General features: G+C 62.6%; 1 protein-coding gene across 1 annotated transcript; it reads left to right on the forward strand.

The window, feature by feature from the left end:
* Positions 1-860: 860 nt before the first annotated feature.
* On the forward strand, positions 861-21147 carry LOC124993064 (interferon-induced GTP-binding protein Mx1-like). The gene is made up of 14 exons (XM_047564621.1): positions 861-977; positions 3106-3278; positions 5416-5608; positions 6583-6720; positions 7410-7564; positions 8334-8472; positions 9022-9220; positions 10852-10930; positions 12704-12826; positions 13226-13367; positions 16015-16173; positions 17726-17802; positions 18749-18988; positions 20615-21147. Exons 2-14 carry the CDS (start codon positions 3171-3173, stop codon positions 20843-20845), a joined length of 1983 nt encoding a protein of 660 aa, XP_047420577.1. The 5' UTR covers positions 861-977; positions 3106-3170; the 3' UTR covers positions 20846-21147.
* Positions 21148-25998: the final 4851 nt, after the last annotated feature.

Genomic DNA, 25998 nt, shown 5'->3' on the forward strand with positions numbered 1-25998 from the left:
AAGAATGTGCCCTTAAGAATCCAGTTAGGACCTAGAGTTGCCATGACAGTGGGGACTTGAAGTCTGGTGTCACCCTGTTGTCCTGCTGTCAGTCAAAATCAAGAGGCGGACCTGGGCCGGGATCTCTGGAAACTTCTCTGGGATCCCCAATTGCCCACGTGCAGGAGAGGAACACTGTCCGTCTCCTCTCTGAGAGGACGCACTGTCTCCTTCAGAGGGTCCCCTGCCCTTCTCCTACCCCTTCAATAAACTCGTTCCTGTTACTGTGCATTAGCTCCAAGCTTAGCCTCTGGGCCACCATTTTAAATCCTTACCGCCACTTTATAAAGTGAGCTCCCTCTCCCTCCCTGGGGAGGTGCTTGCAGAGAAAACCCGAGTTGAGAGAGAGCTCGCTTCCCTACCGCCTGTTAACTGACCGACTAAAATAGCTTCCCCACCCCAAGCCGTCACTCAGCTAGTGGACCTCACCCAAGTCCAAGCCGGCCCTATGAACACCAGGTCGGGCTCTCCCCGCCGCTCTCACCTACGCTGAGCGGGGCCCGGGTCAGACTGCGACTGACAACTACAACTTTCTACGCCTGGATCTCGCCTGGCCTCCGTGCTGCCCGCGGCCTCTGTTTCCCCTTGACCGAGGGACGCGTCTGAAATCTTTCTAAGAATCAGGGTGTGAAGGGGTCTCTGCGCTGACTCAGCTTCTCGCAGGGCCCCAGCTTCTCCTAACGCTCCACTGATGGACACCACCGCCCCCTGGAGACCAGCAGGGCAGCGGGAGCGTCCCTTCCAGCGAAACCCAGGAGGCGGAGCGCAGGCGGGCTGCGGAGGGAACTGGATGGGAATCGCTTTCGTTTTCCACGCAGCGCCACCTCCTCCGCCTGGGGGGCGGCCCCGCACTGTCATTCCCGAGAGTGGGCGGGGCTTGGGCGGATGCATAAAGCCTCGGAGCCCTGGCCGCCTGCACTGTCGCTGCACGGGGACCGGTGAGTGGCCCGCGGTGGGGTTCGCGCAGCCAGAGCGGCGAGGGGACACGCAGAGGCCACTGGCCCTGCGGACGGGCGCCCGGGGCGGGCACTGCGGGGACGTTCCGGGTGCGGGGAGCAGTGATACCCATAAGGAGGCCCCGGGGTGCGCTCAGACCCCCTTCCATTCTAGTTCCACTAACTAGCCGCTGAGGCTCAGGGTGGAGCTTGAGGAACTGTCCCCTCGTCGAGCAGAGGGATGGGAGTGCAGGGGGTGGCGGGAGTCCAGGTGAAGGGTGGGCCCCGAGAAAGTGTCCGATCCACGGCTGCCGGGCTGTCAGCCCACCCAGCTGCTGACCATGGTCTCCGGGTTCGGTTTCCCGCTCAGGGAGTGCACGCCAGCAAGGCCAATCCAGGAGATCCCTGGAAGGGCGCATGGGCGGGTCTCCAGGGATCCTGCAGGAGGAGCCTGGGAAGGGGGGCAGAGACTGGCTTGTGCAGAAATGCCCAAGTCCTCCCCAGGCTGGGGAGGAGGAGATGCCCACAGGATCTGGGGGTCTTGCTGGTACCGAGGGGTGTCAGCGACTGGGGCAGACTCAGGTTCAAGTGTCTGACCTAGTTTGCAGACATGACTTGGCTGTGCCTGGGGGGATGGAGAGTTGCAGGCCACCTGGAGACTGAGAGAAGAACTCAGGGGCCTGTGAGTCCTGCCCCATCAAGAACCTGGTGACCACTAGCTGCTCAGATGGGATTCTGGGAATGAGTTGGGGAAAGTGCCCATCAAAGATTTTTCTGGGAAGCCCATCAAGTGCTGCTAGCCCCTAATTGTCAGTTCTAGAGGGTTCTAGAAGAAAAACAAAAAAAGGCAAGTAAACCTTGGGAGGGCTATTTTACAACCTAGACTGAGCCACCTGGAGGACACCAGGGTGTGATACCCACTTCCTTAGGTTGTCCCCTGAACTGCCAGGGAGCTGGGCCCGTTATGCTCCTCAGGGGGGAAGGCTCTGAATCCTACTTCCCCTCCTGGCTAGCCTTTGGGGTCTGAGCTAAGGAATCTGCCCCACATGAATGAGCCCAGCTGACAGACTGGTGGCCCTCCATCCTGCCCCAGGGACTGGCCAGCACCGCTGGAAGCTGGCACCTGGTCTGGAAGACACAGGGAGACTTCCACAGCCTGGAATCTGGAGTGGAGAGGCAGCAACCTCCCACCACCCTCCCAGGGACAACAGGTGGCACAAGCAGGAAACTGCCCTGGGAAGGAACACAGTGAGCCCTCAGCACCTGGACAGGGGCCCCCACTGACCCTGCGCTGTGGATTGCAACAGAGCCCATGCACACCCGGGCCTCCGTACAGTGTGGCCACTCTTCCATCTTGGGCTGCCCAGTGGGGTCTGCAGTAGCGAGGGAGGAGAGCTGGCCTCCTCTGCAGTCTCCCTGCAGACAGAGGGCGCAGGGTCTGCATCTGGGAGCAAACTAGGGTGGGAGCCTGGGGTCATGACCCTGAAACGCTACCAAGATCCATGTTGGTGGATCTGCTTGGTCCAGGGACACCCTGCAGCTGGGTGCTCACAGCAGTGAGGGCAGAAACTGGTGGCAGTACTGAGACTTCCCTGTCTGCGTGTCCACCCTCATGCACACACTGATCCTGAAAGGGACAAGGGTGGTGCTTGCAGACCAAACACACAGGACTTAGCTTTCAGGAATCTCTGTATGAAACAAGCAGAAGCAGGTGATGAATTCCCGAAGATCCGCTTTGGTCGGTCCAAGTGAACCCGTGACATGGGGAACAAGCCCTGGGGACCCATGATGTCACCTGTTGGTGCACTAAGGCCCACTGAGGCAGCCCTGGCCCTTTTGAGGGACAGGTGGACGGGGTCTTCTCTATGGAGCCAGGGACCCCATAGGAACAGAAGGTGTTTCCAAGTGGGTGGAAGGCGGTGGTTAGAGAATTATGCCAATGGACAGAGAGATGGATGGCCTCCTAATCACCCCTTCCTGCCTGACAGAAGGAGCCCTCCCTCCCTCCCAGAGAGCCAGGGAGGACAGGACACTGCCCTAGCAGCACAAAAAGCTGGGGCAGGTCAAGGGGCGCTTGTTCTTCCCATGTCTGGGTTGTGTTCTTCACCAAGGCGCCATGTTCCCCGGCCAGGGCGTCCAGCTTCACTGGCCTGCACTCTTCCTGTGAAGCACAAGGTGTGACAGGAGACAACGAAGATGATTCCTCCTCTATCAGAAGTCAATGGACCTAATCCTGCTGCTGTGGACTCCAACCATCTCCTCCCCAATGGAGATGCCCACATGGCAGAGAAAAGTCAGGCACTGGTGAGTTGCTCTGGTAAGAGGCATGATGTCCTTGTCCTTCCTGGGGCAGGACACTTGGGTCCTCTGCATGCTCTGCTTGGGCCCAGGTGCGACCACATGTGGACCTGTTGCCTTGGCCGACTGTGGTGGGCGCCATGTTGGTCTGGGAGAGCAGGGGAGGTGCTGAAGGGCAGACATGGGCCTGGGCTGGGCCCACATCCAGGACCCCCTGTGCTGCCCCCCATCCTCACCCTGGATGGGCACGGAGCTTCAGATCCCGCGAGGCCACCCTGCAACATCCCTTCCTCGGGAAGCCGGTTGGTGTCCATCATTGTAGAATGGAGACCTGTTTTGGTGGGACTGAGACCCCTGGACTCTGATCCCAACAGCGACCCTTTCAGCTGTGTGAAGTGGCAGGTTCCTCCTCCCCTCAGCAGCCTGGCCTCCCAACTCTGTTGAAGAGTAGAATCGTAGTGCAGCTCCTGCCAGGTCCTCAGGAGGAGCTCAGGTTGTTTCTGCTATGTGTATTAAATGCTGGCCACCAACCTGCTTCCACTGGACTATGTTCCTAAGCGACATTTAACCATTTTCCACTGATATTAACAGCAGTGTTGAGGTCACGGACAAATACGAACAGTCACCTGAATCTTCATTTTCTAATGTCCCTGTTTATATTTATCTGTGTTTCCCTCCCAGATTCCCCCTGGCTGGGTCGTAACCCTCAGGTGTGGGGCGGGAAGAACCCATACCCAATATGACTGTCCATTTTCTGTTACTGTAACCAAACCCCTGAGGTAATCAACTATTGAAAGAGGAAAGGTTAATTCAATTCATGGTGTCAGAGGTTTCAGTTCAGGACAATGAATTGACCTGTTACCTTGAGGGATGCCTTGCCACACGAAGTGGTCCCCTCACGGCTGGGTAACAAAAGAGAGAGAGAGGGAGGACTGGAGTTTCTGCATCCACTTCAAGTATGGAAGTCTCCCCCCGGGCCCCACCTGTTTAAACCTCCCAGTACTTGCCAAGAGTTCCCAGGGCACTAGCTCTTCTCCACGTTGCCTCTGGGGGAAGGATCTAAACTGGAAGCTCTCCCCTCACCCCGCTGCTGGGAAGTGGCCAGTCTGTCCTAGTCCAGCTGAGGTGTGGGCCTGTGGACCTGCACCTCCACACGAGGTAGATTGCCGGTGGTTCTCCACGTGGGCCCAGCCACACATCAGCACAGCATGGAAGGCACTGGACTGCTGTCCCCAGGCCTCTGCAGCTCAGTCCTGGAGAGTTAGTCACAGGCTGAGGCCCGCATCTGCTTCCAGACCCAGGAGCACCTCTCTGGCCCTCTGGAACCGGGTGCTCCCGAGACCACCTGCAGAGCAGCGTTTTTAAATTCTCATGATCATTCCCACAATTATGGCAGCAACCCAGGAGGGGTGCAGGGGGGCAGGAGGTTGCCTTGTTGGGCCCCAGACTGTCTCAGGTCTTGGACATGGGACTTGAGTTCTCAAACACAGCCGCCTAATACATCCTCATTAAAACAGAACAAGGTCAGCCACCCTGGCTCCTCTGCTCTAGACCGAGGCCATGCGTGCTGGCGGGACCCGTGCCCCAGGCCGTCCCTGTGTCCCTCCACTGCTCCAATTTATGCTCCTCTCCTGCTTCATTTCAAAGAGATCCTTTTGCTGGGTATAGAAGCCCAGGTTGGTGACGTTCCTTGAGTATTTTGAACTCAGAGAACCAGGATGGACCCAGGGGAAGAGCAGGTGCTCAGCAGAGGTGCCGCCCTGCACTCCAATCTCGGCGCCAAACACACCAGCAAACAAGGAACGCACGGCTTCCACCTGCGTCGTGGGCTTGAGAAGCCCGTGTCCAGGTCCTCCTTGGTCCTGTACAGAGCATTCCGTGTCTGGCCACTGGGCATTTCCTCGTGAGCACCATTAGAACAGTTTGACTCTAACGCGTGGGTGTATTGTGTGCCTCGTGTTGTGGGTCTTCCTGAGTCTGGACCTTTAGGATCAGGTTTTGCATCCCGATTGAGGGGTGTGGCCAGGATGGCCCCAGTGTTTCCCACTCCCTTTGTGGGGTTCCAGGGACCATCTATACTCGTGTCTCATGGCGATCGCGGCGCCCGTCCTGCCCACACAGTCTCCTCTGTCTCCTCCTGCAGGGGTCCGGGAGCCTCCTCTGCAGGCAGTACGAGGAGAAGGTGCGGCCCTGCATCGACCTCATCGACGCCCTGCGGGCCCTGGGCGTGGAGCAGGATTTGCCCCTGCCCGCCATCGCCGTCATCGGGGACCAGAGCTCGGGCAAGAGCTCGGTGCTGGAAGCCCTGTCGGGAGTGGGGCTCCCCAGGGGCAGTGGTGAGGACCGCTCTCTAATTATTGCGGTGGGGCCCCCGGTGGCTTCCAGAGCGCTCCCCATTCTCCACGGTTCTGGGGGCTGCAGGTGCGAGGCGAAGGCGAGGTCCTTCCCCTGGCTTGCAGGTGAAGCCTCCTCCTGCGCCCTCCCCTCATGTGGCCTCTCCTCGGTGCGAGATCCCTGGGCCTCCAGCCCTTTTGTAAAGGTGCCAGTCACATTGGTCAGGGCCTCCCTTCTGTGAGCCCTGGTCAGCTCTGTCCACTCGCGTTGTCTCCTTAGTGGCCCGTCTGCAGTCACAGCCCCGTGGCTGAGCGGCTCAGCGTGTGCGTTGGGGGAAGAGCTCTGTGTCTCTTCACCGTCTGTGGCACACTGTGGGGGACCGTGTGGGGTCTGCATTGGTGGAGGTCTGAGTGGGTAGCATCCCAGCCCAGATCTGTGTGCACTGGGTGTCTTCCCTGAGCCCGAGACAGCAGGTTCCCTGCCACCTGGGGAGAGTGACAGGCACTCTGTAGAGGGATGCGGTTTGAGTGCATGGCCAGGGACGCCCGTGGGGGCTCGCGGGAAGGGGTCAGACCCGAGCAGTCTCAGGACGCGGTGAGAGGCGTTGGACACCCAGGGGCCAGGAGGAGCGCGTGGAAGGGGGTGCGATGTGCCTGGAGGCAGGAGCGGGCAGCGGGAGCTCCCGCCTTGTTCGGGGTTCCCGCTGCAGTTTGCCGCCTGAGCTGAGGGCAGTCAGCACATTGGGAGGAGGCGGGACGTCTGAAGAGGTCACGGCTTGGGACCGATGAGCGAAAGTCACGGTGGTGACTGAGGCACGTGCTCATGCCTGAGGTGCCCACAGCCCTGACCCTCAGGGGCCCAGAGGTCACTGCAGGGCGCGACCAGAGGGTCCTGCTGGGCGGAGCTGGTGATGCATGACACCGGGCGCCCACTGGTCCAGGGCAGGGCAGGGTGCTGACGTGAGGGGCCCTCCTAGGGATCGTCACCAGGTGCCCTCTGGTGCTGAGGATGAAGAAGCTGGGGCCGGAGGAGGCGTGGCAGGGCAAGGTCAGCTACCTGGACGTGGAGGTGGAGCTCGCGGAGGCCGCGCAGGTGGAGGGCGAGGTCAACAAAGGTGAGAGCTGCTCCTTCCTGGTCTCGCCTGGGGCCTGCGAGCCAGTGGGGTGGTCCCGCCGCCCCGCCTGGCCCCCCTCGGAGCTGCCCGCACCCACCCAGAGCTCCCGCCCCGCCCCTGCCTGGTGCTGGTGGCACTGCGTGTCTCGGGGACCTGGGCACTGAGGGCAGTCAGCTGCCTGGCCGCACGTGCCGCCGCCGTCATTCCCAGCCATCTTCCGCATTGTACCAACCACTCCACACAGACGGCGTGCAGGCTCCAGGGGCCAGGTGGCCTTCGGGAAGTTTCCCATCCTGAACGTGCCAATACCGGGAGGGACGCAGAGGAGCGCAGGCTCCTGAGGGAACCCAGCGGCTCCTGGTCCCTCAAAGCACCCGTGTCGATTCCCGCTAGGGTCTGGGGTCCCCAGGGCTTTCCCTGTTCTCAGGTTCCTCACTGTCACTCTCCTCCCACACCAAGGGAGGGGCAGGCGTGCCTTCAGCAAGGACCTGGCTGGGCCGTGGAGATGACCCAGGTCCCTCAGTAGACAGGCCTGGCCACAGCAGGGAAGTTCCGAGTCACCTCTGAGGTTACAGTCTCCAGAGGGGCAGGTGCTCCAGACCAGCTGCCCCCAGGGCCCCAGAGCCAGACGGCTGTGGCCGCACCCGAGTGGCCGCCCTCACTGTCCGGCTGCCCCTCCTCTCCCGCAGCCCAGAACATCATCGCCGGCTCGGGGGTTGGAATCAGCGATGAGCTCATCAGCCTGGAGGTCAGCTCCCCCGGCGTCCCGGACCTGACTCTCATTGACCTTCCCGGCATCACCAGGGTGGCCGTGGGCGACCAGCCTGCTGACATCGGGCGCCAGGTGAGACTCCAGCCTCCACCTGCCTGGGCTCCAGCGAGGGTCACTCATTGGTGCAGCCGGAGTCCAGGTCCTGGTGGAAGGGGCCGTGTGGGGGGGAGTGTCGGTGGACAGCCAGTGTCAGGAGCTCCTCCCAGTGTGGTGGACACAGCCAGGGATAGGCAGGCTCTGCGGCTCCTGCCTGTGGGAACGCACCCTGCTCTTCCGTTGACCGACACCAGCAAGGTGGACACCCCTGGCCATTTCAACGCTCAGAAGGTCACCTTGTCTACTTTCTTAGAGAAGAAGGGCCCTGGGTGCCTCTGAATGTGGAGGGCGTTGTCTTGTAGTTGATGGCCGTGGGGACATTGTGTGTCGTAGCTCTCCTGACCCTCCTAGCAGGGCTCTCAGGTGGGCAGAGCAAAGGCCCAGGTGTAGTGACACTTGGTCTCAGTGGCTCTCACCCTGCCAGGGAAGACTCAGGGAGGGAGTCAGGCAGTGTGCTTGGTGCCTGCTTTCCACTGTGACCCAGGATCTGAGGCCTCGGGGACAGTAGGCAGCTGCAGCCTCGCCGTCTTCCCTGACCCGGGGCTGCCCAGTCCACAGGCACCGTTTCCCCTCACTCTGGCTTGGCGGAGCCTCAGGGCTGTGCTTGTGGGTCACTTGCCACAGTCTCTCTTTGGGGACACCAGTCACAGACTCTCAGTGCCTCAAGTCCCAATGCGTGTTCTGGGCCTGTCCCTCTGCTTGGCTGTCCCAGTGCCGGGAAGTCATACCCTCTCTTTTCCTGTAGATCAAGCGACTCATCAGGAAGTACATCCAAAAGCAGGAGACCATCAACCTGGTGGTGGTCCCCAGCAACGTGGACATCGCCACCACGGAGGCGCTGAGCATGGCACAGGAAGAGGACCCAGATGGAGACAGGACCATAGGTGAGAGGTGGGGCTCTGACCGTGGGAACACGTCCCTGGAGTCCAGGGGAGAGGCTGGCTGGTCAGCCCAGGGCAGGGACCTGCACGTGGCTCAGGAACCTCTCAGGTGTCGGTCCGGTGCCCAGCAGGGCTGGGGGATGTGGGCCAGGATGGACCCTTCGTGGCCACCTCCTCGCCCCTGTCCCCTCTCCCTTGGGGAGGGTGCCGTGAGCCCAAGGGCAGGAGGAGGAAGGACCAGCTGCCAGTGGAGAATCTCTGCAGGAGGAGCCAGGCGCTCAGTGAGGGTGAAGCATAGACAGAACAGGGCCTGTCCCCTAGGCCAGGTGCAGAGCTGGGAGGGCCAGAGCTGCCAGCATGAGGTCCTGTGTCCAGTGGCCTGCCTGCAAGGCTCTGTGCACTGGGGGCCACCTTGCACCTGGGTTCTGCAGGGACCTTGTCTGCCGTCAGTCAGGCTGGGAGGAGGCCTGGGTGTGGTGTCCGGGGCGGGTGGTGTCCTCTCCAGGCCTTGGGACCGCGCAAGGTCCCTGATCCCGATTCCCTGGCTGGCAGGAATCCTGACGAAGCCCGACCTGGTGGACAAGGGCACTGAAGACCAGGTGGTGGACGTGGTGCGGAACCTGGTGTGCCACCTGAAGAAGGGCTACATGATCGTCAGGTGCCGCGGCCAGCAGGACATCCAGACTCGGCTCAGCCTGGCCGAGGCCTTGCAGAAGGAGAAGGCCTTCTTCGAGGACCACCCTCAGTTCAGGTGGGTCGGCCGTGCTTCCCGGGCCCGTCCCAGCAGCAGGCGTCAGTCCCGTGGGGAGAGTCTCTGGCCTAGAGCAGGTGCTGGCGCGGCGCGTGCCTGTGGGAGCCAGTGCCCGTCAGCTGTGCACCCGGCACTGCAGCAGCACTGTCCTGGGCGAGCAAGGGGACCACGGAGTGCTGCCCCAGGTCAAGGAAGCACGGAGGCCGCTTGCTGAGGTCCTCAAGCCCCACGTGCTGGAACCGGAAGTGGGACACGGGAAGAACAGAGCCAAACAGACAGCCCGGAAGTGACACAGGTGCTTGTGTACCTGTCGCCCAATCAGTGCCCATTCGCACCAGCGAGTGAGACAGGGGCTGCCAGGCCGGGCCCTGGAGTGTTGTGTGACGTCTGGGAAACCCAAATGGGGACGTCCCTGCCTCGTCAGACGGACAGGAGCATCAGCTGAGTCAGTGGGTGACGCGCATCCTTGCAGCGCGTGGCGGCCCTCTGCAGGCGGGGTGAGCAGTGTGTCCGGGGGACGTCCCTCCAGGATGGAAGAGTGACCCACGCCGCAGTGTGAAAGGGAGAGCCAGGAGGAGCCGAGCCCTGTTGTCCTCATTTCCCGGGAGGCTGCAGGGGCTCCCGTGGAGTGACGGGGCTGTCCCAGGTGGCTGCCCAGGTGGCACTCCGTGCTGCACCCACAGCAGCCAGAAGGCGAGAAGCCACCGTCTGAGGAGTGAGGCGCGCAGAGCACGCAGCCGTGTGCAGGAGGTGGCCTTCCCGTTCTGGTCAGAAGGCAGGAAGCCCGTCCTGCTGCCACGTGTCTGGACCTGGGGGACACGAGGCTGGGGGAAGAGCCTGTGGTGACAGACCAAGGCTCAGCGTCTGCAGCATACGAGGTCCCTGCAGCCAGCCGTCCTCACCACAGGGAGGAACCGCCTGGACAGGGAGAGGCGGGAACGGGGCTTGGCGTTGGGTGGGCAGCGTTTGAAGACGGGAGAGTCTGGGGGAGGTGACCGTGGTCCAGAGCAGCGTGGAAGGCCGGCGTCCCTGAACTGTGACTGGAGAAAGCTCAGACCACACGGCATGTTTTGTACACCTGGGAAATGGACATGGGTGGACAGTAGGTGGGCGAGGGATCCCCGCACCTGCCACCTATCACCGTGTCACGGCTCACCTGTGAGCACAAGCCTGGCTTCAGTGGAGACGCTGCTGCCTCCTCCCTCCCGTGAACAGAGTTCTGTTTCCCGTGCTGGGCCAGTGGGTTCCCGGGTATGCGTTTGTCACGTGGGTGTGTAAATAGGCTCCGTGTATGTGTGTGCAGCTCTGCTCAGCATGTGTTCACACCTGGTACTCACGGAAGTGTGTGTGTGTGTGTGCACTGTGGAGTGTGTCAGGTGTGCACGTGGATGTCTTGGAGACCAATCCTAGAGTTGGAAGTCTTGAGACTCGTGTATGTGCTGGACTTGAAGGGACAGTTCCCGCCCCTGTGGCCACACCCGAGCTGGCCGCCTGCAGCAGAGTGGTGTCTGATCCAGCTCTGAGCCTGGCTTGGGCGCCAGCTGTCTGCCGTTCTGTTGGGATGGAGGCCCCTGAGTCTGTCCCGCCCTCCCTGTCACGTGACCATGGACGTCTGTCCTCTCCTCCCTCAGGGTTCTGCTGGAAGAAGGAAAGGCCACCATTCCCTGCCTGGCGGAGAGACTGACCTCTGAGCTCATCGAACACATCTGTGTAAGCGGAGCCCCTTGCCTCTGTGGGGGGTCCCTGGCAGCCAGCAGAGCCCCCGTCTGGGGACGGTCCAGTGCCACAGGCCTCTAAAGCCTTCTCCGCACTCACTGCCACTGTGCTTTGCAGGGGTGACTCCAGCAGCAGAAGCCGGGTGCTGGGATTCAGCTGGCACCCTGGCTGTGAGTCCATCTGTCCTGGCGCTTGAGGTGTGGGTGATCTTGGGAGCTGGGTCCCACGTGGGTCCCGGATGACGCCGTGTGGGCTGCTTCCTGACTCGGCAGAGCATCCAGTCCACACCTGGTTCTCAGCCGTTGGGGCCCCTCAGCCAGCGTGGACGTGGGCAGCAGACCTGTTGGAGAGCTGCTCACACCTGGCACAGAGTCTCAGCAGGGTCTCTTCATGCAGCTCAGCACCGTTCAGGGTCTTCCCAGAGGCCTGGGTGCAGGGAGAGCGGGCCATGTCTGTGGATCCGGGTCATGAGGCCGAGCTCCCCCCGGGGCCACCTTCGTGCAGGCTGCCCGCCTAGAGCCACCTGGGGACTCATCTTTGCCCCTGGGCCGTCAGGCTCCTAAACCCAGCTCACCTTTTCTTCACTGAGTTGGCGTCCTTGAGGCCCCGGGTGAGTCTGAGTGTCCCGTCTGCTGGCTTCAGACGCTGAGTGTCCCTCAGCCAGTGCTGCACGTGGCAGAGGGTGCTGAGCTCCCAGCCTGCGTCCCCTGCTGCGGTGGGTGAGGAGCGGGTGCCCGCAGCCCCCTTTTATTTTATTTATTTTTCACTTTTTAAAAATAGGATTCTTGCATTCTGTATTTTGTGTTGGACATTAAGTGATTTATTTACATCATGAAATCTATGGAACACAGACTGTGGTTCCTAGACACGTCCACTATCTAGGTAGGATTTTCTTTATTTGCTTCAGTCACCCCCCTTTTATTAACCAGTCTCCTTCTTTAATAGTTATTTTCCCATATACACGATGGGAGAGTGCATTTTGATATGATTTATATGCATGAAGTGCAGCCTCGCATTCCGTGGTTGTACGTGGTGTGGAGTCACACTAGTCGTTGTTCCTACGTGAACGTAGGAACGTGACCTCCAGTCCATTCTACTCTTTCCTATTCCTGCCCCCTTCCTTCCCTTCATTCCCCTTTCTCGAATCCAATCAACTTCTGTTTTCTCCGCCCCTTACTGGGTGTTAGCACCCACATATCACAGAGAACATTTGGCCTTTTTTTTTATTTGCTTTTTTCACTTAGCATGATAATCTCCAGTTCCATTCATTTACCGGCGAATGCCATAATTTATTCTCCTTCATGGCTGAGTAATACTCCATTGTGGATATGTAGCACATTTTCTTTATCCGTTCTTCTGTTGAAGGGCACCTAGTTTGACTCCATAGGCTCACTATCGTGAGTTCAGCTGCTAGAATGGGTGTGGCTGCGTCAGTGTGCAATGCTAATTTCAAGTTCTTTGGGAATAAACCGAGGTGTGGGACAGCCTCAGCCACCGTGCAGGAACAGATGTCCCTGCTAGCTTTTCCCCTGCTGAGAACAGCATCTAAGTATGAGAAACCTCAAGCTGGTCGAGCTGCAGCGTTTTCAGACCAACCAGAGGGTGGATCTGTGTGACTCCCTGCAGAGCCAGAGCTCACGGGGCTCACGCCTCCGGGGGCTCATGGGCTGCGTGTGCAGGAGCAGGAAGTGGGCAGCCCGGTGGCAGCGGATGAGAGGCCTCGTGTTCACTCCCAGTCCATTTTCCTTCTTCCCACTCTCCTCCCAGAAATCCCTGCCCCTGCTGGAAAACCAGATAAAGGACAGTATCCAGAAGGTGACCGAGGAGCTGAAAGCCTTTGGCATGGACGTCCCAGAGGAGGAGAGCGAGAGGATGTTCTTCCTGATAGACGTGAGCGCCACCTGGGCCTCGTGGGGCAGGTCCCGCAGGTGTCCACACGGGAGGCTGAGTCCCATCTGCTGCTGTCCTCACTCCCACCAGGCCATCCCCGGCTCTCTGCCCAATTGGTCCCCAAAAGGGGGCAGGGACGAGGCGGTGGCCAGGGGGTGGAGGGTGTGTGCAGGCTGGGGCGACAGGGGAGGTCCCGCTCTGTCCTCTGGCTCTGGCCAGTGTCCCAAAGGTGGGCAGGGCAGGGTGGGACCTCCTGGTACCAGAGCCGCCTGACCCCTTGGTCCAGAGTGGCCCAGGAGGGGACAGTCTCACCCACACCCAGCACAGACAGGACCTCCAAACACCTGGGCTCCTGTTTTGAAGCATCTCTGCTCACACTGATGTTGACCTTTTTTGCAGAAAATTAATGCATTCAATCAGGATATCAATGCTGTAGTACAAGCAGAGGAAGTTGTAGGGCCAGAAGATATCCGGCTGTTTACCAGGCTCCGAAAGGTGTTCCACAAATGGAGTACCTTGATTGAAGAGAATTTCAAAAAAGGTGAGAGTGCTGGTGTTTACAAGCTGTAGAAACTCAGTGCTCACTCTTCTGGGTGGTGTGACTTCCAAGATCCAGGAGCCGGCAGATTGGGGGACTGGTTGCAAGATGGCGGCATCAGTGTGTCCTCACAGGGAAGCAGAGGCCCAGCTCCCTCTGGCCCTTTCCCTAGGACAGGCATCCAGCTCTTGGGGACGGAGCCCTCATGATCTGAAAGACCCACTCTTCGCGCCACCTCATTGGAAAAGAAGTTTCACCAGATGAACTTTGGAACGTGTTTGGCCGTGTCAGTGAGGCGAGGCCTAGTGGTAGACAGGAGCACTGGGCTGAGACAGGGGAACAGATCCCAGCGGTGAGGACGGCCGGAAGAGGCAGCTAGCGAGAAAGGAGCCCAGCTGCCCTGCTCCATGTTGCTGAACCCAGGCCCCCAGCATGGTGACTGGATCCAAGGACACCCGTAGAGCAGGAGATCTATTGGCCCCAACACTTCCCGGCCTCCAGAAGAGACATCCAGGCTCCGAGTGAGTGCGGCACAAGGTGCAGCTGGCTGTCCCTGCTCCCAGGTGCCACTGCTGGCCAAGGCCTGCCCATCGCATTCACTGGCCTCTGTCTCTGGACTTCACTGTGGCAGCAGAGAAACGGAATCGCACAGCCCGCAGGATCCACCTGTGGACGCCCAGCCCTCCTCCAGGGGTCTGGAAAGAGAGAGGGGGTTCTGGACCCATCTTTCCATAGTCTAAGCACCCGAAGGACCTCACGGAGGAGGCTTGATCAGGGTGCAGTGGCCGAGGGCAAGTCCAAGTGACCCGCTCTCCCTGCAGGAACTTAATGTGGCTCCCATTCCCCTCCACCCGGGAGAGCTCCAGAGCCGCAGATCTCCTTGGCTTTGAGGAGGGAACCTAGGAAAGGCGGTGCTGGTTTCCGTGTGGACTCCGCGGAATCCTCGGGTCCCGCAGGTGGTTGGGATCCGGAGCAGCGGCCTTCGGTGTGAACCACAGGGATGTTCATTAGGGGACAGCGACTCACCACAGCGCCGTGCCCCTGTGCCCACACTGTCAGCCCTGCAGTTCCAGAGAGCAGAGGCTGATCCCGGCTCTGGGTGTGTCCTCAGCTCAGGGAGGGCCACTGCCCACTTCCAAAGGGGAAATCATTTGCAGTCCCACGTGTCTGAAAAGCAGCATCCAGTACGTAGAAAGCAGAGCTCCTGGACTCCACACTGAGAGTCAGATAATCCGGGAGAACGTGGGGAAGGCCGGGAAGAGACAACCTGAAGGAGATCCAGAAACGGCCAGCAGCCGCCTGAAATGAGGTCCCGAGAACCCCAGGGAGAGGCCACTTCACAGCCACTGGACAGACTAGCCCTCACTCCTGCGGGTGGAGAGGGAGACGGAGCAGCTGTCTGGGATGAGGATTTCACAGTTCCTGAGGTGGCCAGCAGTTCCACCCTGGGTCCAGGCTCTAGGGCCTGGAGACCCACGTCCACACAGGAACTTGAACCGCAGGGGTCATCGCAGCAGCTCGGGGGTCCTCATGTGGTGTCCTCTGCCTCTGCCTGTCCTGATCTTGTCTATGTGACACGTCAGGGTGGACGACAGCTCACACGAGCCCCCTTACTTACGTCCGTCGCCTCTTTAAAGACCCTGTCCACCCACAGTTACATTCTGAGGCTTTAGTTGTGGGGACCCCCACCCGGACATCCAGGAATTCCCCAGCTGCGCACACGGTAGGATGGGAAATTCTCAGTCTGGGGCTGAAGGTGTGACACGTGCTGAACAGGCTGGAGCTCGGACACGCCCTGCAGCTGCAGCAAGCAGTCCCCTTGGGCCACACCCCTGTCAAATTCTAGGAAGCGTCCAGAGCGGCAGAGCTGTCCGTCAGCCAGTGCGTGGTGTCTGCAGGGACTGGAGATTGGGCACAAGGGAGAGGGACGGTGAGGGCCTGTGGCTTCCTCCTTGGGAGGCCACGCCCTGGACTTAGTTGCGGTGGGTGTTGGGCAGCCGTGGGACACACATAACCACAGGACTGTCCACTTTACAGGGTGATTTGTGTGGCATGTGAGCTGATCTCAAAAATTCCACGGGAAATCCCTGACCAAGGAGGCCCCCAGGGGAGGCTGGGCCTCTGAGGCTGCACCCTGAGGCGCATCCCACTCGGGGACCTTGGGGGCACTGTGCGAGGAGAAGCTGAGCATTCTGCCTAGTGCCCAGTGTCACCGTGCCTGACCCCAGCACTGAGGTCCCTTGCCCGTCGTCCCCCTGACGATGAAACTCTGTGGCCACAGCCAGGAGCCCCTGGTGGGCAGATGGCTGCAGCTGGCACCGGAGTCATTTCTGCCCCAGAGGCCCTGGGGTCCCGGGCAGGAGGAGATGTATCCTCCTCCCTTCTCCCTGGCGGAAGGGCAGCAGGTTGACGGTGACCCCGGCAAGACCTTTGTCCAGGACCCCAGCCCTGACATCCCGAGCTGGCCGATGCCCCCTTCCCTGGGGTGCCCGGGAGTTGCAGGGAGCCGTCTTTCTGCAGCCTGGAGGGTCCTCCGCTCCCCGTGGACGTTGGCGTGAACTCCTTTGGTCCGCTCGGGTTTCCCGACAACCCGGTGGGGCGGGCGGACACCCTGCCGAGGGCTCGTGCGAAGCAGCGCCTCCTCCCGCAGGTTATGGGACTCTGCACAGAGAAATCAGGAAGTTTGAAAATCAGTACCGTGGCCGAGAGCTGCCGGGGTTCGTGAACTACAGGACGTTTGAGACGATCATAAAGGAGCAGCTGAAATCCCTGGAGGAGCCGGCTGTGGACATGCTGCACACGGTGACGGGTGAGTGTCCCGTGTCACCTTCTGGCGTCACTGCTCAGGCAGGAGGGGAGCCAAGCCGAGGCTCAGATTGACATTGGGGCAGGTTCCCCAGCAGCCCGTGGTCTGGAGCCTAGACGCCAGCCTGCCGTTGGGCTCCCTCGGACACTGCCAGCTAGCACAGAGCCCTGGTTACTGCCCCGTGCCCCCAGCTGTCCCCAAGTGCCCGCGCCCATCAGGAGCCCATCCCTGTCTGTCCCTCAGGGGCAGCCCTGTCCTCAGGTGGGGCATCGCAGGTCCCGGGAACCTGCCACTGCCCTCTGCTGGTTCGTGGTGAGGGTGTGGAAGAGGACACGGGGCTTCTGCAGTGCCCAGGTGGCCCTGCCACCTCCTGGCCCGGGGGTGGGTGCGTCCGAATCAGACCCTCCGGTTTTGGGGAGGACTCCCCACGAGGCCTGGCTGACGCCTGGAGCCCCAGCCCCGCTTCCCTCCCTGGAGGGTGGAGTGGTGAGGATGGTGGACGCTCCAGCTCCTAATGCCAGCTTGTCCTCCTGGTGACCAGCCGTCATCCTGAACCTCCCTGTGTCCACCCAGAGTTGCTCAGTGGGGCAAGAGATGCTCCTCTCAGGCAGGAAGCCCCAGCATGTGGGGCTGGGAGCCAAGCCGTTCCCTCTGCCCCCTGCCCCGGCCCACGCTGTGGTCACTGTCCTTCCAGTGCTCTGTGTTGGTGCCCCTGAGAGGAGGGTTGGGGTGAAGGGCCGTTTGCCCAGCGAGGGCCTGGCACTGCCTCAAGGGCAGAGTGGGGGTGGTGTCCCTGTGGCCAGGGGACCAGGTCAGAGCCCAAGGAAGACCCAGGTTTCGTCCTCCCGCTCGCCTTCCTGAAATGCGTCACCCGAGGTGTGGACAGGCCTGATGTCCCTCCTCCTGCCCTCCTCTGACACACGGCCACCTGCACAGAGTAACACTAGAGGTGGCAGGGCCAGCGGGGCGGGGCGGCCTCCCAGGCCCTGTAGGGTGAGTCCTGGGCCGCCTGCTGGGCAGCGTCCACCCAGCACCCTTGTCACCGCGGTGTCCTTCCCGACACCGACCCTGGCGTCCGCGAAGGCCCCGCGGCTCACGGCAGAAGCGCAGGCGGCAGCATCCAGGAGCCGCCTGTCCTCCCACAGCGGAGCGTGGTCAGTTCAGTCTGCAGGACGAGGGTCTTGGGCCTGGGATAAAGGAGGAGCCTGGGAGGAAGGGGGCTGGGAGCCCGCGCTCCACGCAGGGGAGGCGGCGGGACTTCCCTGAAGGCCGCCGTCCTTCCTGCGTCTCCTTCCGAGTGGATGATGTGGTCGTGGACGCGACAGGGTCGTCATTAGTATGACTCGATTGCGGCCCCCCAAGTCCATCTTTGAAGCCGAGCTCAGGAGGAGTCACGTGGAGTGGAGGCCAGGGCCGGGGAGACTGAGCCTCCTGCGAGGCCTGGGGGCGAGGCCCTTCCTCCGCAGCCTGGGCCCGAGCTGTCCCGCGCCTCCGGCCCTCTGCCCACCCCGGGGCACCCACCCCACCCTGAGAACTGCTTTTCCTCTTTGATCAGATATGGTCCGACTCGCCTTCATAAATGTCTCCGAAAAGAACTTTGCTGAATTCTTTAACCTGCACAAAACCGCCAAGGTAAGACGAGGCCGCGTTTTTCAGCGGGACCCCCAGGGCGGAGGCCGGGAGGCGTCCCTGTGCATTAAGGCCGCTCCACTGCCTCCTTGGCTCTTGAAGTGGTTCCTCCATCTGGCTGGCGAACGTCCTGCCGAGGCCACCGGCCAGGTCAGGTGGAGCCGGAGGCGAGCAGCAGGGAGGGCGAGAGGCCAGAGCCCAGCCTGTGAGGTCAGGGAGGGAGCCTCCCTCAGCTCCGAGGTCACAGGGTAGCCCAGGTCCCCAGCGCGGCTCTCCGTGAGGAGCAACATCAGAAGGCACATCTGGGGAGAGTGGGCAGAGCCCGAGGAGGGAGGCAGACCCCTGGTGCCCAGGGGAGAGGCGCGGCCCCAGGCCAGGTCCCGCTGGGACTGGGCTCAGCCCTTCTCCAGCCAGGGGCTGGGGCGGGCCGCCCCCGGGCCTGTGTCCCTGCCATGGGGCACGCGTGACCTCCCCGGCAGGGTGAGGAGCGAGGAGTCCCTGCTGGGGACAGACCCCGCTTGAGCAGCCCGGTGGCTCTGAAGAGCTGGTGTCGGCAGCTTTCCTGGCTGGCTCCTTCCCCCCGGGCTTTCTCCAAAGCCCAGACGTGACCTGTGTGGGAAGCAACTGGCTGAACGTGCCCTCAGGTCCCTGTGGGACCTCTGGCGGACGCCCTGTCCTCCCCAGCGTCCAAGCCCATGAAGAAGCAGAGGACAACCCGGGTCCTGGCTAAGGACGGGCCAGCGGGGCCCCGGGGGTGGGGTGCTTGGTGGGCTCCGGCTCCCAGGGGCTTCCTACCTTCGGATCAGGCCTGGGGAGCAGGGGCGGCCCAGCTGCCAGGCAGGGCTGTGTCCACCCACCTTGGTGACCCCGGCTCGTGGGCGTGTCAGTGAGCAGCTGTCCACTGCGCGGGCGGCTTGGTGGAGGAGGTTGAGCTGTGTCTCTGGTGCAGTCCCAGATTGAGGACATCAAGGCGGAACAAGAGAAGGAGGCGGAGAGGTCGATCCGGCTGCACTTCCAGATGGAGCAGATCGTGTACTGCCAGGACCAGGTCTACCGGGGGACACTGCAGAGCGTCAGGGAGCAGGAGGCGCAGGAGGAGAAGAGCAAGAAGTCAGGCCCCAGGTCGCTGGGCTCCGACGAGGACTCGTCCATGGCTGAAATCTTCCAGCACCTCAGCGCCTACAGCAAGGTGCGTGCCAGGGTCTCTGTCCTGGGGCCCTGTGGTTCCTTTCCCTCCTTTCCCAGAGCCTCTCGGTGGGGCATCGCCTGTGAGGAGACCATCAGGTGCTCCACCTTCCACCCTAGGGGAGCCTCCCTGGGGCAGCTCAACCTCAGATGGGCAGAACTAATTGTGGCTTAGAACCAGGGTAATCTGGCATCCGCTGGCTGTGTGTCCCTGGCCCAGTTGCTTAACCTCTCTGAGACTCGGATTCTTCTCTGTGAGATGCTCTGTCCTCATGGTGAAAGTTCCGTGAGAGGCGTGTGGGCCAGTCCCATGGCGCAGGGTTGGCGTGTCTTGGCGGCTCCTCAGGGAGACCATCTCCTGGAGACGCCTGCTTGGCCGGAGCTGCCTGTTGCTGCTCGTGTGAGGTGCCCAGGGACAGCTCCCCAAGCCTGTGGGACGGGAGCATCTGTGGAGAGAGGCCATGGCCTCCTGGTCTCCAGCCTCCAGCTCTGGGCTGCTGTCCGGCAGAGCTTCTCCATCCAGCGTGCTCGCGTCCGGCGAGCTGCCCGGCACCCCTGTGCGTGGCAGGCCTGGGCACCAGGCTGAGGCCCCGGGCAGCCCATGGTTCTGGTGGAGCCCACTGGGGCAGAGCAGGGCTGGCATCCAAGGCCAGTCCCTGAACCCTGCGCTCAGACCCGGGGGAGCCGGTTAGGGCGCCAGAGTGCACAGGCCTGTGTGGAAACGGAGGCTGAGCCAGCCTCCTGGTGCTCGTCAGGCTGGGCCGGTCAGACGGGACCAGAAGGAAGCGGCCAAAGAGGTCAAGGCCTGGCCCGTGACTGGCCAGTGATTGCACAGCTGGAAAGGGGGCCAGGCTGAGCGGAGGCCTGGGCTGGGTGCCTTCTCAGGGACGCTGGTTTGCTCTGAGCCCTTTTGACTGATTGGACGAGGCCCACCTGTGTGGAGAACCATCTTTACTTAGGGCGGCTGTGGCCCAGCTGGAGCTCAACGCTTGCACGCCCGCCCCAGCATGTCCCCCGAGTGCCCCTGCCTGCAGCTCCTGTCCCCTCCTGCACAGCAGCCTGGGGCCTGCCCGGGCACCCTGCATCCCAGAGAGGGAAACTGAGTCTCAGGGAGGTTGCAGGACTGGCCAAGCCTAGCGCATGCCAATGTCCTGAGGTCAGCCTGTCCAGGAAGGGGAGCCGTGGGGCCAACGGGTGGGTTGGGACGTGGAGGGTCCCTGGAGACCGACAGCCGCTCCTGTCTCCCACTCCCTCTGGGCCTCTCCCCGCCCGGCCTTGTTGGTGCCAAGAGCTTGATGCTCAATAAGGAGGCAGCTGTGACCTTGGTGGAGGAGCCGTGAGGGGTTTGGAACGTGGTTGTGCCGTGTGGAGTCTGGTTCAGGCACCTCTGCCCATGGAGGATGGGCCCCGCTGGGACACTGGTTCCAGCTCGTCCCGGATGCCTGCTGGGTCCTCTCTGCCCCGTGTGGGGCTCCCTCTGCCCCCAGCACAGGACGCTGTGGGCGGAGCCCAGGCCAGGGCCCCCCTGCCAGGTCTGGCGCATGGGATCTGGGCCTCCCCTGGTCCCGAGCGAGGTCGGCGTCCCCTGCTCGCGCCTGTCCTGGCCTCTGTGACCCGTCCCTCCCCGCAGGAGGCTCACAACCGCATCTCCAGCCTGGTCCCCTTGATCATCCAGTTCTTCGTCCTGAGGACGTTCGGCCAGCGGCTGCAGAAGGCCATGCTGCTGCTCCTGCAGGACAAGGAGGCCTGCGGCTGGCTGCTGAAGGAGCGCAGCACCACCAGCGACCAGAGGCGCTTCCTCAAGGAGCGGCTCTCGCGCCTGAGCCAGGCCCGGCGCCAGCTGGCCAAGTTCCCTGGCTAACCGGCCGCGCCCACCCTGAGCTGGGCACCGGGGTGGCCCGGCCGTTCCTGGTGGCTCCCTGACAACATTCTGAGGCAGGGGGATCGCTGAGCCAGGCTGCCCAGGCCAGGGCTCTGCTGGCCCCGGGAGAGGGTCAGGCGCCCTGGAGTCTGTGTTCCCAGGGTCAGGAGCCCCTCAGCTCAGGCCGGGAGGGCCCAGCGCCCTGCCAGCTGCCTTCCTGGTCGTACCGTCCTGTGGAGCCCGTGCTGCCGCGGGCGGGGAGGCTGCTGGGGTGTCCACCTGTCCCTAATAAACTCTGCTGCCTGGCACGTCTCTGAGAGGCTTTGTACTGGGGACCCTGGGTACAAGGAGGAGGGCCGAGGAGCCAGGACCTGTCCTGCAGCTGCCCTCCCCGGGGGCAGGGAGGAGGGAGGACACGCAGGGTCCTGCTGCTTCCCAGGGCGGCCGGAGGGGGCCAGCTGGAAGAGACCAGAGTGCCAGCCTGGGCCTGCCTGGCCTCAGGTGTGTCGCTGGGTACCTGCTGGGCACTGGCCTGCATTGAGGCCCTGGGTGCAGAGACGAGGGGGCTCTGCTGGGCTCTTCAGAGGGAGCCCTGGGCCTCAGGAAGGCCTGGCCCTCAAGAGAAGGCGGGGACAGATCCAGACCCCAGCCAGGACCCTCCAGAGAGGGCAGTGTCTGGGCCCCGCAGGCCGGAGAGTCCAGCTGGGGCCGGGGGTCCCTGGTGGCCACAGCCCAGTGGTCTCCCCAACCTCTGCTGCTCCTGCAGAGCGAGGGGCTCAGGCCACACTGGACCTGCTGTCGGGGTCGGGTGGGGCTGGGTGGTGCCCCGCCTCTCCCATGTCCTCCCACCCCACGTCTCTTCTGACCTGGGCAGGACGCTGCTTCACCCTTTGGACGGTCAGATTCCTCTACAACGGGGATTTGGGAGACCGTGGGCCCGGCTCACTCCACAGCTGTGGCCAGCCAGGCCCAGGAGGCTCTCAGGGGCAGCCGGGGCCCTGCAGGAGGACGGGGCGCCTGAGAGCCTGGAGGTGACTGGACAGCAGCTGGGGAAAGGGCCATGCCAGTGCACAAGGCTTGGAGGACAGCGCCACCTTCCTAGGGTCCCTGTCCTCCCTCCAGAGACACCCCTGTCCCTCCTCCAGAGACACCCCTGTCCCTCCCTCAGAGACACCCCTGTCCCTCCCTCAGAGATACCCCTGTCCCTCCTCCAGAGACACCCCTGTCCCTCCCTCAGAGACACCCCTGTCCCTCCTCCAGAGACACCCCTGTCCCTCCCCCAGAGACACCCCTGTCCCTCCTCCAGAGACACCCCTATCCCTCCCTCAGAGACACCCCTGTCCCTCCCTCAGAGATACCCCTGTCCCTCCTCCAGAGACACCCCTGTCCCTCCTACAGAGACACCCCTGTCCCTCCCTCAGAGACACCCCTGTCCCTCCTCCAGAGACACCCCTGTCCCTCCTCCAGAGATACCCCTGTCCCTCCCTCAGAGACACCCCTGTCCCTCCTCCAGAGACACCCCTGTCCCTCCTCCAGAGACACCCCTGTCCCTCCACCAGAGACACCCCTGTCCCTCCCTCAGAGACACCCCTGCCCCTCCTCCAGAGACACCCCTGTCCCTCCTCCAGAGACACCCCAGCCCCTCCTCCAGAGACACCCCTGCCCCTCCCTCAGAGATACCCCTGCCCCCTCCAGAGACACCCCTGCCCCTCCTCCAGAGACACCCCTGTCCCTCCTCCAGAGACACCCCAGCCCCTCCTCCAGAGACACCCCTGCCCCTCCCTCAGAGATACCCCTGCCCCCTCCAGAGACACCCCTGTCCCTCCTCCAGAGACACCCCAGCCCCTCCTCCAGAGACACCCCTGCCCCTCCTCCAGAGACACCCCTGCCCCCTCCAGAGACACCCCTGTCCCTCCTACAGAGACAACCCTGTCCCTCCTACAGAGACACCCCTTTCCCTCCTCCAGAGACACCCCAGCCCCTCCTCCAGAGACACCCCTGCCCCTCCTTCCCTCCTCCAGAGACACCCCAGCCCCTCCTCCAGAGACACCCCTGCCCCTCCTCCAGAGACACTCCTGCCCCCTCCAGAGACACCCCTGTCCCTCCCTCAGAGACACCCCTGCCCCTCCTCCAGAGACACCCCTGTCCCTCCCTCAGAGACACCCCTGTCCCTCCCTCAGAGACACCCCTGTCCCTCCCTCAGAGACACCCCTGTCCCTCCCTCAGAGACACCCCTATCCCTCCCTCAGAGACACCCCACACAGCTCCCCACCCTGCCTGGGAGCAGCCCTGATGTTGGCGCCTGGTCAGCGGCTGGCGCCCTCTGGTGGCTCCCAGTCCGAGGTCCCTGCAGGCCCTGCTCAACTTGCAGGACGTGAGGTCTGTGGGACAGGCGTGGTCGGAGCGCAGCCCGAGTCTTCTCTGCTGTGTGCAGTTTTCCTGGCCATACCTGGGGGTCTGAGGGAAAGGGAGTCTGGGCTCCAGGGAAGGGCAGGTTACCTGGGAGCTAAGCCCCAAGCTGTGCCCTGCACAACGTGTCCCCAGACTTTCCTGACGGGCCGTAAGTGACATGGGGACACTGACCCTCCCGACGTGTTCAGAACTAGGAGGGAGAGCCCTGGGACTCCCTCTACCCCGGTGACTCCTCACAGGGTGGGGCCTGCCTCAGGCCAGGCCTGGAACTGCCCTGCCACCCACTCGGGGTGACCCCAGCTGCTGCTGCCCACTCCATGGCACCTGCCTGCCATCCAGCTCCTATGCAGAATGTACTAGAACATCAAGGCTGCATCCTCACGGGCCCCCGCTGCGGGCAGGCCTGTGGCTGGATGGACCCCACAGAGTGGAGCGGAGCAAGGAAGAGCCAGAGCAGCTGGACGGAGGAGAGCGGAGGCTTCTGGACCCTGCAGGCTGCTGAGGCTGGTCCATGCCGGGGAGGAGCCGCAGGGCTGCTGCCAACCTTGCTGCATGGCTTTCTGGACACGACTGTCCTCTCCCATGCCGGGGGCCTGCACCCTCTGTCCTGCTCAAGCAAAGAGCCAGACAGACGTCACCTATGAGCTTGCAGAAGTCCCAGGGCAGATTCAGTCCCCCCCCGAAGGGATCCGGGTGGCAGACCCTCCCCCAGGTGGCAAGGAGCCCTGCTGTCCTCCCCTGGAACAGAGCCTGCTTCCCAGGAGTGCAGAGGGTTTTCAGGTGACCCTGGGTCCCTGGTCCCAGCGGAGGAGTCTCCAGGTGGTCTGTGGCTCACGGGCGCTCAAGCACCACGCAGGCTCGTTTCCACTGAGCTGGTGGCCACGTGAGGGATGTTTTCAGACTTACTTTCCAGGTAGCACAAATTCCAGTGCCTGTCTGCAAACACGGGCGCACCTGGCGAGCTGGGTGGAGGCGAGGCCACGCTGCCCAGCCCTGTGCGCTGCGGCTGGGACCAGGCAGGGTGGCTCTGCTGCCAGTTCTGGGCCTCGGCCTTGGCCTGAAGTCAGAGCTGGATCTGCTGAGCCACAGCAGAACCAGAGGCGAGGGCTCCGAGCTCGCCAGGGACCTGAGCTTGGGTGACTGTTCCGGGGACGCTGCCAGAGGCGAGCCCAGCCCTCAGGTCCAGGTTGGGCTCAGCGCTCACCCAGCTGCAGGCCACCGCCCAGGTCCGTGCAGCTCCCGGCAGGCTGACGAGCGTGCTGGGTTGGTTCCGGTCAGGCCGCCTGACCGTGGCGGGTGGGGATCGGTGTTCAGTACAGGAGTCACCCGCCCTGGTCTCTCAACTCCCGGCTCTGCCTCAAGTGAATCAGCCTCACCCCAAACCACTCCTCCTAAGGAGGCCAGTGCCCAATAGGACAGGGCCGTGCGAGCACCACCTGCTCTGCTGAGGGACCCTGCTCCCTGACTCCCCATCCCTCATCTGTGAAGTACCATGGCCGACGTTGGCCAGTGGCCCTGCTGTGGAGTGGTGTGGGCGGAACCTGTGCCCATCCTGAGCATCCCAGCAAGTCCCTGGGAGTCTGATTTAGTCCGCTTTTCTCACTGCTGTGATGAAAGACCTGACCAGAACTATTCTAAAAGAGGAAAAGTTTGTGTAGGCTCAGGGTCTCAGAGGCCTCAGTCCGTAGAGGGTCGGCTCCATCCTCAGGCTGGAGGTGAGGGTGAGCATCATGGCAGGAGAGTGGGGGGAAGCGGCTCTCATCATGGCGATCGGGGAGCAGAGTCCACTCTCCAGATAGAAATGTGTCCCAAGGCCCCAAAGCCCAGCTGCTCCGGCCACACCCGCCACCTCAGTTACCGCTCAGTCCATCCCATCAGGGATTCAGTCACTGATTGGGTCCAGGCTCACCCCCGTCCTTCTCCCCAGCCTTCTTGCAGGGCCTCACACCTGGGCTTCGGGGACACCTCCCATCAAACCCCAAGAGGCCGCCAGGACGGCCTGTGCTCCGCCCCTCCAGCTCCTGCTGCTGGGCCGCGTCCTCTCCTGGGCTGTTCACTGCCCTGTTGGTCCTTCTGCGCCGTTTGCTGGTGGCCTGCAGTTCTGCTTGGCCGGGTGCAGCGCTCAGAGCCAGGGTGGGGCCGGCACAGCCCAGGCTCCGAGGGAAACGCGCGGGAGCCCTGATCAGACTGTGGGGGCTGCTGGCCGTGGCCTCTGCGTGGAGAACCCACAGGACGGTTCAGTGTGCATGTGGGCATCAGCTGGAGAGTGCCTCATTCCCAGGGCCCGGGAGCCCAGCTGTCTCCCCAGGGGCAGCGGTCAGTGTGCCATGCTGGACCCCTGGAGCTTCCCACAGAGCCAGTGTCCCCAGGCAGAGCGGTGGTGCTGGGAACCTGTCATCCAGCACAGCCGGGTGCTTCAACTGAGGCTCTGCTCTCTGCTGCTGCTCTTTCCCACTGTGGTCAGTTTGCGGAGGGGCAGCCAGCCGCAGTCACTTCCTCCAACCCCTGTTTTGCACTGAGGATGCTCAGGGAACAGTGGCTTTCTGTCCGGGGCCGGGAGAGGCACCCAGTCTCTCTCCTGCTTGTGTCCCCGACTCCAGGGCCTCGGGTGGATCTGCTGGAGGAGGCAACAGGGGCTCCGGGAGGGAAGCTGTGGGCAGGAGCCGCTGGACTGGGTCGTCAGGTGGGGCCGGAAAACCAGGGACTCTGCCACGGAAGTGGGCACCGGTGGTCCTCAGGGT

The sequence above is a fragment of the Sciurus carolinensis genome, chromosome 9 (genome assembly GCF_902686445.1).
Source record: "Sciurus carolinensis chromosome 9, mSciCar1.2, whole genome shotgun sequence".
Taxonomy (NCBI): domain Eukaryota; kingdom Metazoa; phylum Chordata; class Mammalia; order Rodentia; family Sciuridae; genus Sciurus; species Sciurus carolinensis.